The sequence below is a fragment of the Elephantulus edwardii genome, unplaced genomic scaffold, assembly GCF_000299155.1.
Source record: "Elephantulus edwardii isolate Elephantulus edwardi_28Jun2011 unplaced genomic scaffold, EleEdw1.0 scaffold00002, whole genome shotgun sequence".
Taxonomy (NCBI): Eukaryota; Metazoa; Chordata; class Mammalia; order Macroscelidea; family Macroscelididae; genus Elephantulus; species Elephantulus edwardii.
Genome location: NW_006399752.1, coordinates 36,386,556 through 36,398,187, shown reverse-complemented (window position 1 = coordinate 36,398,187; position 11,632 = coordinate 36,386,556). Strand labels below are relative to the sequence as shown.

The 11,632-nt window shown below is 43.1% G+C and overlaps 1 protein-coding gene across 1 annotated transcript in view; it reads right to left on the bottom strand.

Annotated features, from left to right (window-relative positions):
- TECPR2 (tectonin beta-propeller repeat containing 2) overlaps positions 1-11,632 on the bottom strand; it is a 97,179-nt gene that overhangs the window by 79,520 nt on the left and 6,027 nt on the right. Inside the window, exons 2-3 of the mRNA XM_006879181.1 lie at positions 4,588-4,716; positions 3,770-3,901 (exon numbers count right to left, since the gene is read on the bottom strand). Of these exons, the coding sequence (XP_006879243.1) occupies positions 3,770-3,901; positions 4,588-4,716 (261 nt within the window). The remainder of the gene's footprint in view (positions 1-3,769; positions 3,902-4,587; positions 4,717-11,632) is intronic.

The window sequence follows — 11,632 nt, the reverse complement described above, 5'->3', positions numbered from 1 at the left end:
AATCAGTGAGATTGTTCTGTAGTTTCCACATTCTGTTGGGTCACCTTTCTTTGGGATAGGAACAAATATAGATCTCTTCCAGTCAGTTGGCCAAGCGGTTGTTCTCCAGATTTCTTGGCACAACTTGGACTTTACTTACATGTGATATTAATGAAATTGCTTGGTAATTTCCACATTCTGCTGGATCATCTTTCTTGGGAATGGAAACAAATATGGGTCTCTTCCAGTATGCTGGGATTCTAAGAGAGCAAGAGAACACTGCATGGCTTTGGCAGGGCTGTATCCTTTCTATTTATCTACTCAAACTGTATGCTGACCAAATCATGTGAAAAGCTGGACTTTATGAAGAAGAATGTGGCATCAGGATACAAGAAAGATTCATTAGCAACCTGTGTTATGCAGATAACATAACTGAATGCTTACTGAAAGTGAACAGGACTTCAGATACTTGCTGCAGAGGATCAAAGAATATAGCCTTAAATACGGGTTATATCTCAACATCAAGGAAACAAGTATCTTCACCACTGGACCAATAAAGATCATCATGATAGATGAGAGAGAGACAGAAATTGTCAATTAATTCATTTTGCTTGGATCCACAATCAATACCCTTGATACCAGTAGCCCAGGAAATAAAACAACATACTGCATTGGGAAAGTCTGCTGTCAAGGACTTTTCCAAAGTGCTGAAGAGCAATGATGTCAGTGTGAAGACAAAGGTGCACCTGATCCAAACCATAATCTTTTCAATTACTTGCTATGCAGCTGAAAGCTGGACAATGTACTAAGGATAACAGAAGAAGGACTATGCCTTTGAATTGTGGTACTGCAGAAGGGTCCTGAATATCCTATGGACTGCCAAAGTGACAAACCAATAAATCTTGGAAAAGGTACAGCCAGGGTACTCCTTTGATGCTAGGATAGTGAAACTCTGGGGGCCCGTCCTGAGAAAAGGACATCAAGCTTGGAAAGTGGAGGGCCAGCGAATGAGGGGAAGCTCCTCAGCGAGACAGATGATACAGTGACTGTGACAATGGGCTCGAGGGCGTCAGAGATGAGGAGGATGACACAGATAAGGCAAGGGTCAGCTCCGTCGTCCAGAGAGTCGCCATGAGTCCCAGGCAATTAAACTACACCTGACAACAACAACAACAACAAATGAGATCAAACTGACAATAACCACGAGCAAGTCAAGATGAAAAGCTAAGGAGGACAGAGAGTTTGTGACAGTAGTGAGATAATCTGGAAAAAGGAGATTTAGAAAGATACAACTTGAACAATGCCATGGGATTGCACACTGAGAATTACTGAAGTGGTTTTGTTGTGTGCATTTTTGCAAAAATAATGTCTCTGATGAAGCAAGAAAACATGTTATTCAATTCTGCCCCTGAGAACACATTTTCTATATTCTTCTATTTTATGTGACAAAATGAGACTGGCACACAGCCCCGTGGCCCCTAAGCATTACGGTTCCTCAAGGGAAGCTTGTGTTTAATCATGTGAGCTGTACCAGCTGCTTTTTCCACCAAACACCAGTTTACTTGAAACACAGTAATTATTCAAACTTGGCTGTTTGGAACATACATTTTCTAAAAGAACAATGTACATCTGTCACTGCAAAGAAAACAATTGGAGATAGTTGTTGCTATAATAAAATTAAAGCTTACAAATAAAGATTGGAGCTCTGGTGGCAAGAAGCTGCACTGCAAATCTGAAGGCCCTGGCTGAGGCCACCAGCTGCTTCTCAACTTTTCAAGTAAAGATTAGAATTCTGGAAACTACTATCCTCTGTGGGCTTATTGGCTTCTCAATAGTTACACATGTTTCTAATCATAAAGACAGCAATGTTAGCAAAGGTGATTTTTTTATATTGCAAAAGAAAATGTATCAACATTTGGAAGATTCAAATTTACTCTGTAAACCAGAACTTCCCCAAGGACCAACACAGGTGACTACAAATTCACACTGCTCCAAGTGTAAGATAGTAGAAAAGGTCCCCAATCTTTCACGCTTTCTTCAAAGAAAACAAAATATTGCAACAGATCAAATACAGAACCCAGTTGTCTTATATGAAGCCAGACAGAGATCTGCAAAAATGTAAAACAATTTCATGCTTCTCAGTTATTGTTTTTAAATAGTTATTTTTTCATCATTGTTGTCGAGTGCTATCAAGTTGTAACTGACTTATAGCTGACCCTCCAGCAAGTTTTCAGAGGCAGCAAATCACACTGGAGATTGTCCTTATCCCATGTTTTCACACACACAGACACACACGTGCGCGTACACATCTGTCTGGGATCCCCCCCAGCCCCGCCCCGCCCCGCTCCATCATATTAGGGAGCGTCAGTGGCACAACACATAGGGAGTTTCGCAGCTAACACAAAGGCGGTGCTGGTCTGGCAGTTCAAACCTACCAGCAGCTCCAAAGGAGCAAGACAGGCAATCTCCCCTCACGTGAGTTAGTCTCTGGAAACCTACTGGAGGGTCAACCATGAGTCGGTTCCAACAGCCACAATGAGTACACTGTCGTTGCTACTGTGTGTGCTGTCAAACCAGACATCGATCGCACGAGAGGAGACTGCTTATCCTTCTCCCACAGAGCAGCTGGTGGATTTGAACATGAATTTTGGAGTGCAGCAATGAGTACAGTATGTCACTACACTGAAATGAATCAGCACAGATAGGCTGTTGGGCTCCGTAGTCATTTTTAAGACAGTAAGGGGTTTGGATCCCTGCTAAGTGAACAAACGCGCTCAGCTGCCAATCAGGTCAGTGGTTCAAACCGGCCAGCTGCTCCTCAGGACACCAATGTGGCGGTCCTGTTCCGTCAAGATTTACAAGCCAGGAAACCCTCGGCTGAGCTATAATCTACCCTGTAGGAAGCCATCAGTTGGATTTGACTCAACAACAGTGGTTTTGCTTTTTGTTTTGTTTAGAAGGAATTCAGAGAGAAAAAAAATGGAACCACCGCTAGTTAACATTTTTAATAGACGGATCAGCCTTGGATCAGAAGAATTTAATCGCTCACAGCTAACAAGTGCTTGAAAGTTGCTAGGAATGAAAGCTACAAATGAGAAAAGAATTGCAGTCCAGGTTTTGAGTCTATCTAGGCAAGTGGACAAGTCCCAGGCAATGTGTGCATTGAAGAAGACCCAGGCTTTGGAGCAGAACCCTGATCTAAGCCTTAGCTCTACCAGGGTCCACCTGAGATTCTGGGTGAATGACTACGTCTCCCTGAGCCAGGTTTCTCGACTGATGGCATACAGCTAGAACACACAGCTCAGAGCAGGTGGTGTGGAAAACAACAACCTACACCCTTTCTCACCTGATGTTCTCTTATGGGCCAGGGGTGAGCGCTCCACCCACTCAAATCACTGGCTTTTGGCCATAATTTCAACTAGGAAACGTCTGAACTCAAGTCCACAAAAACTTCCAGGATTCAGGAATGTCAACAGATCAGAGTAAAATGCAAAGAGGAAATGTTCCAGGAGAAACGGGCCAACAACTCTTTGGGCACAGAAGCTGGAGCTCAGAAAACATCAGAAACATCCTTGAAAGACATGTTACACAATGAGGGTGAAGAACAGTGTGAAACATAATGTGTAAGCAAACCGATATAGAATCAAAACTAAAAAAACAAGAAAAAGAAAGATGTTACAAATAACAATACAGATAAAGGAAGTGGGAGCAAGAATGCAGCTCACCAAAACGACTATGTTTCCAACTCAGAGAAGGTTAACGCCAAGCCCATTTTTGAAAACCACTTTACCTGGTCTAGATCGAGAGAGGAATAGACGATTTTCCCTCTGTCATCCCCGGAGAACAACTTCATCCCATTGGGGCTCCAAGCCAGAGCTGTGATGCTATTTTTGTGAATTCCGGTGACATCAAATCTCCGAAGCTACGATAAAAATACACACACGGAAGTGAGAAGGATGAAGCTGGGAGAGCAAGGTGACACTACTCCTCCCTCTCTGTGAAGGGGCTGGTGTGTCCAAGCAGTGCTTTCAATAAGCCAAACTCTCTCCCCCTTCAAACCCCACAGACAATGCACCAAGAGTATACAGCAAAATGGAAATAACTTTTATGTACTTTTTGCTAGGAACCAAAATGTTATTAACAGAGCAATGCTTAACTTTCCTGAACATAATCTTCAAGGGAGGATGAGCATTTTTAGTTTCCAAACCCTTGAGGAACTGGATGAGAAACGAAAAGCTACAGCACCGGTGAATAAATGAAACCACCAAAGTCACCGTCATTGATTGAATTCCAGCCCAGAGACCGTACAGGCACAGGAGAAGGGCTCCCAGGGACTCTTGTCGAGGAAGCAGACGCCTCGTCCTCCTCCTGCACAACTGTCTGCTTGCTCGAATCCCCACGTAGTTGGAACCAACTTCCAGCTGACCCTCTGCTGGGGTTCTCAGGCTGTCGATTCCTCTAGTTGCTGACGGTGCGTTTGCACTGCCAAGTCCAGCTTTTGCGTTAGTGGCACTACCTGCTACGGACCCCACCACCAGATCTTCCCAGCAGGGCTTTAGGTTGGCAAGCACTGTGCCACCTGGGCTCCTCCCAATGACAAGCACTCACCTGCTTGTTTCTTCCTGGCAATGAGGACACAAGCTGAAACACTGCCACCCTGCCCGAGGCTGTGCCTGCAGCCACCAGGTCATCAAAGCAGCTCAGCAGCTTCACCACTGTGATGGCCTCGGTTTTCCCCTGAAAGAGGGAGCATTCAGAAGTCAGGAAGCTGCCCAGCAGACAGCGCTGTCAAGGGCAAACCTAGGAACGTGCCAGGGGAATGAGAACTCCATGAGGCTCAGCTCCTGACAACAACGGTCAGAAAGCCAGAGTCAATCAGATCTGCTAAAAGCCGTCTTTTCCTTTCTAAATCTGTAGTATTTCCAATCACAAAACAGAGAACTGCATTTTGATGCAGGAAATGCTGGCCAATCAAACATTACTATTAAAAAATTCAAACCCAGTGCTGCTGTCGAGATAGCTCTGGCTCAGCGGAACCCCGTGTGACAGAGGGGGACGTCCCACAGCACTGTCAAAGGTGTTATCTTCACAGAGCAGACTAACATCTCGTACTGTATGGGGCCTGTGGGATTCCAACCACTGACCATTCAGGTAGCAGCTAAGCACGCGAAATCACTGCACCACCAGGGCAGGCTCCATGATAAGCACGACCATACTGAGCTCTTCGTCAGAGAGTCCCAACGAGTCCAAAAACAGAGGTGTCCCTGCAGTACAAGGAGGGCGACATCACAGAGCTTCCTCCTGTCCACGCTCTGTGTCCGCGCTCTGCGTCCCCTCTCTCCATCGGGACCAGTCACACAGCCATTCGGAAACTAAAAGCTTGCTCTCCGTGGGACCTGCCTCACACGCTTTTCACCAAGACCAATGCGGTAACATGCCTGAAAGTGCTTTATAAACAGCTTCCAAAAACGAAATGAAAATGTTAAATGGTTATTCATTACAAGCAAAGCAGCAAAATATTAAAGAGTAGTTGTTATGTGCCATTGAATCACCTGCAACTCACAGCGAGCCTGTGTGCAACAGCCCTAAACCCTGCTCTATCCTGAGCTAATCTTATTGTCTCTTAAACACCTACACCCATTACCCTATTCTCTAAACCAATCCATCTCATTGAGGGTCTTCCCCTCCTGCACTGTCCCTCCACCCTCCCAAGCATGACGTCTCTCTCCAAGGACTGGCCGCTCCTTGCAACATGTCCAAAGTATGTCAGACGAAGCTTCAGAATCCTTGCCTCCAAGGAGCAGCCCAGTTTGTGATACATTAAAGACACACACATAGGAACCCCATTTGTCATTGTCAGGTGCCATCGAGCAGACGGACTCACAGTGACTTTATGAAGAACAGATCTGAAGCCTGACCTCTGCTGCAGTGTCCTCATCGTCTCTGATCGCACTTGAACCCGGTGTTACAGTCAGTGTCAATCCACTCTGTTGAGGGTCGACTTCTCTTTCTCTGACTCTCCGTCATTCCCAACATGATGATTTTTCCCAGCACTGGACCCTGACAACATGCCCAAAGTATCTGAGACAGAGTTTCACCACCCTTGCTCTACGGTGTACATACCCTGGTTGTACTTCTCAGACAGGCTCATTGGTTCTTTGGCCGTCCACAGCACAGCCAGTCCTCTGCTCCTATACTACCACTGAGAGCTATCAATTCCTCTTCTGTCATCCTTCGTTGCTGTCCAACGTTCAGATACTTAGGAAGAAATGGAAAACAATCACAGCTGGGATCAGGTCCGCCAGTCTTTAAACTGATACTGTCGTTCTTTAGCATTCTGGAGAGGTCCTTGACTGCAGAGTTTTCCCAACACAATACATCTTTTGATTTCTTAATAGTTTTCACCATGAGTGTTGACTGTGAATTAAAAGAAAATGAACTCATGGACAACTTCAATCTTTTCTCCAATTATCATTATGTTGTCTATTGGTCCAGTGGTGAGAATTTTTGTCTTTTGGATGTTGCGATGCAATCCATATCGAAGACTGTAGTCTTTGATCCTCTGCAGAGCTTCAAGTCCTCCTTACTTTTAGCAAGCAAGGTTGTGTTATCTGCATAGCGCAAGTTGTTCATGAACCTTCCTCCAATCCTGATGCCACATACCTCTTCACAGAGTCTACCTTCATACATGATTTGCTCAGCATACAGACTGAACAGACATGGAGAAAGAACACAACATGTAGATTGTAAAAAAAATACAATATATAATACAGGACAGCATCCCTACAACAGTTATCTACTAAAGGATCATAGTTGAGAAAACTTTATTTAAACCCATCTATTTAATAATTCTTCCACCACTTGTATGTTAGTTTGTCAAACTATGGTGGTTCACATGTTGCTGTGATGTTGGAAGCTATGCCATTAGTATTTGGAATATTAGTAGTCATCCCTGGTGGACAGGTTTCAGCAGAGTTTTTTTCACAAAGACAGATGAAGAACTGGCCATCCACTTCTGAAATAATGAGCCCTTAAAACTCCTACTAATAGAGCTGAACACTGTCTGATACAGGGCCAGAAGATGAATCTCTTAGGTTGGAAGACACTAAAAATATGACATGGAGATAAGCTGCCTCCTTAAAGGTGAGTCTACCTTAACAACTTAAAAAGAGCAAAGATTCTGAAGGTAGTTTCTACTTAAATCATGTGGATGGAGACTGAATAATGCAAGCTTCAGGCTGGAGTACTGAAAGATTCCACGGGAAAAAATATTGACAAATGCAGAGATTTATCAGAAGACAGACAAGTTGCACATGGAAACAAAGTGTACGCAAAAGAACAGGTTGACAATGAAATAATTTTGGAAAGTACCATATGATCATGTACCAATGATGATTAAGGAAGAAGTCCAAGCTACACTGAAGACACTGGCAAAAAAATAAGGCCCCAGGAATTGATAGAATATTAATTGAGGAGCTTCAACAACTAGAGGCAACCAGAGATGTTCTCTTTTGTCTATGTCTAGACATTTAGAAGACCGTTATCTGGCCAAATGACTGTAAGAGATCTCTGTGCCCATTTAAAAAACAAACAAACAAAAAAAAGGTGATCAAACAGAATATGGAAATTACTGGTAATATCACTGATATTACATACAGGTAAAATTTTGCTGAAGATTATGAAAAAATGGCTGGAGCAGTACATTGACAGAAATTCAAGCTGCAATCAGAAGAGGCCATGACACAAGAGAGATCACTGCTCATGTCAGGTAACTCTTGACTGAAAGCAAAGAATATCAAGAAGTTATTTACTTGAGTTTTTTTGACTATTCAAATCATAATAAATTATAGGTAACATTGAGAAGAACTGAAATTCCAGAACACTTAACTGTATTCATGCAGAACCTGCACACAGACCAAGAAACAGATGTCCCAACAGACAATGGAACAAGATTCACCAACTAATAGAAGAATGAAGCATGGCTGGTGCACAAAAGCTGCCTGCAAGTATGGAACACTTCTTGGTCTAGGTTCTGTGTCTGATAGGCCCCGAGCTGAGTGGTGTGAGATACCTGTCCTGTCCTAGTCAGTAACGGAGAGAAGATCAGAACACTCAAAGGGCACAATGCTCCTTCTGGTGTAATCTCTTTTGACATGGGGATGGCCCAAATGTCTGTACCGTTCTTCTGTCTCTTCAGGTGGCTTTGCCCATCTCCAGTCTCATATATATTCAACTCTTCTATTGTCCTGTTTCCAACTTCCTAAGGACACTTCATTCTTACCCTCCTTGTAACAACCGTCATTGCCTTGCATAGAAACCCAGTAATTATAATCTGTAAAGAAAGACTTCTGATGGAAAGGTACCAGGAACAGTTTTCTGGGCACTTTGCCATTAGGATTGCACTTGGCTAACTCTGGCTCCTTGGCAGGCAAGTTTCTCTTCATAAATAAGACAAAACTGCAACTGAGAAGGAGGATCTTTGTGAGCAGGTTCATGGGAAGTGTGGATTCTGACAAGACTTTCTTTATGGGCGTATTTTACATAACCACAGTTTAGGCTTTGGTTGAAACTGCTAGCATACTGGTAACCAACACATCAGAACTCTTTCAAACTACTTAAGAATACCCAGATGGAACCATCTAATTCACAGGAATTGTCTCACCAGTCTTTCTGCTTTTACTAAGAGAAGAGTTGTTTCAAGTTTGTGCTTTTCACAAACTTTAATTATCTAAAAATGAAGCAAAAGCATTTACTTGGTATGAATAATTTGCTTATGTGTACAGGGCAAAACGGAGTAGGGACTGTCCACTAAGGTTAAAATAAGGACTCGGAAAGCTGGGGACCCTCATCCCGGAGACCTCGCAGGGAGAAAAGGCAGGTCCGTCTATCTATAAAAGCTTATTTCAAAGCACAGCTCAAGAGGACAAATCAAAGTATAGCACAAAATGTGCAAAGACCTGGAGTCAGAAAACCAAAAGAGAACACACCACACTTGGCATTTCTCAAGCCAAAGGGACAGAATGAAAGAAGGTAAGCCTTGAGTTACAATACTGAAGAATTCCAAAGGCAAAATCCTGAATGATGCAGAAAGCACTAGAAGATGATGGAAAAAATACAGAGAATCATTGCACCAAATTCCATTCCTGGGATATACTCAAAAGAATTGACAGAAACAAAAAAGAAATGGAAGCAAGAATACAAACACACTTATATAGTAATGTACCACAGTGTTACTCATGATACAAAAGGTAGAGATAACCCAAGAATCCATCAAGAGGTGGATGGATAAAGAGAACATAATATACACATGTGGAAGTAGGAGTGGTATCCACTTCCTAAACAACATGCCTCTGGAAACCCTATGAACTGTGATAAATGACGATGGTGATAGAAAGTCTTTAGGCCTTCTATTCATTGGGTAAATATGAGTCATGCTCGACTGGATGGCAGTCAAGTATACATATACAATGGAACATTATTTAGTCATGGAGAAATGAAGTCTTGATATATGCCACCACTTGGATAAACCTTGAAACCAAACACTATGCTGAGTGAAACAGAAACCAAAAGCCAAGTATTTTTTTTTCCCATTTACATTAAAGTAAGAAACATGCATAGAACAGGAAAATGCATACAGACTCAAGTTCACTAAAGGCGACCAGGAGAAAGAAAGGGAAAGTTACTGCTCAAAGGGGAGTGAGCTTGTTACGGGCAATGAAAAAAAGTGGAAATGGATGGCAGTAATAACACAACATGATGACACTGAACTGTGTACACAGAAACGGGTGAAGTATAAAATGCTTTAAGAAAAAACAAACTCACATGGACACCCTCAAATTCACCACTGTCCTCCACCTGATCTGGACTCGGTGATCTTGCAAGGTGGACTTAACACTATCTTGCAAGGTTTCTAGGGTTTCCAAGGTTATCAATTTTTTTAATTGTGATTTTAACAAAACTTTACAGAAAAGTTGGATTTTCATTCATTCATTGTTGCACATTTTCAACCCTCCCCCAGTTCACTTTCTTTCTTTCTTTTTTAAATTCATTCATTGTTGTATAATTTCCTCCGTCCTCCTCTCCAAGGTTGTAAATCTTTTAAAAGAGCAAACTGTCACATCTTCCTCTCTTGGATAGTGGGGTAGGTCTTGAACTGCCCACATTTTCCTCTGCAAATGAGCTTTAACCACTGTGTCACCCGCACCCCTCTTCTCCACACGGGTATCAACAAATGAAGCAGTTATAACATTCTGGAACATGACTTTCCTGAGTAGAAAACATCTCAGACATGTTCCACACAAGGCCTTTCCTTTCTTCTGGAATCTTCCACCAGGATATATAAGCATGGTGACACACTTCAGACAGCACTACCAGAGCTTCCAGCTCTCACGTGCTGTGCACGCTGCTCAGGTCTGCTTGGACATCCTCTGTGAATGATATGCCTTTCCAGAAAATCTTAAATTTTCTCTGAATTAGCTGGTTGGCACATCTCTCAAATTTTCACTTGGCAGTTCCAAAGAGATTGTGGATCCGGACGCACACCATGGTTTCTAAATCCAGAGACCAGCATTCCTGAACTTCCTGCTCAGAAGTGCACCCCTCTGCACAGAACTCCTCTCCTGTCCCCTGGCTTACTTTGCCGATCGGTGCAGCTCACAACTATATTGGTTCATGTGTGCACACATCCAACTGACCTTCTCTTATTTGTCTGGTCCTCCCATGCCTCTAAGCTCCAGGAGAGCAAGAAGCTTGTCTATTTCATTCTCTAGGAATGGTCTGGCTAAACGAATGAACTGGAAGAGAAAGTCCAGAAATGAGAGTCAGCCTTTTGCCATCATGTATCACCACCATGGTCAGTGCAAAGACAGTTCTGAAGGCAAATCCATTTAATTGCAACAATGTGCTGAATACTAAGAAGAGAGAAAGTGAATTTTAAACCAAACAACAAAAAATTCAAATCAAATGATCTTTCTGGTCTATTCTTACACATGTCACACCCGTATTTTTAACAAGTTTCTAACATTTCCATACTTGTTATTAGGCCCTCACACTTTCTGAGTGCTTCTGGCACTAGGTAGGAAGAGTCTGTGCTCCCATCTGCCTTCTCCCACTGCCTACCGAGGAAAAACGTTTCCAGAAGCATTATTCTTGAAAATGCACAACAGGCTGTATTTTTCACATACAAGGCCTGCTTTCTTCGTTAGCAACACAACTTCAGTTAAAAACATAGTCATACAAGATCAAAGGGAAGCATATGCACAGAGATTAAGTTCAGAAGGCGGAGAGAGGAAGGAAGGATAAAAGGAAACAGGAAACACAGGGATGAGCAGGTAGAATCCTGTTAGGACGTGAAGATAACAGTCAACGCCATGAAATAGAACGGGTACAGGCATCTTCCAGGTAGGGACCAGCAAGGCCCGGCCAGAGAGGGAGGACAGGAGGCGGCAATGGGCAAGGTCACCTCAGATAACAGCAAAAAGAGGCGTCTTCCAGGCGTCTTTCAGGTAAAACCCAGCAAAACCCGGCCAGAGAGGGAGGACAGAAAGGAAAACATAATCTACACAGGAGTTCTACAGGACACGTCAACTTCCCTTGGAGACAGTACAACTAAACTTAAGAGACACTGGTCAAAAGAAAAAAAAAAGTCAGCAGT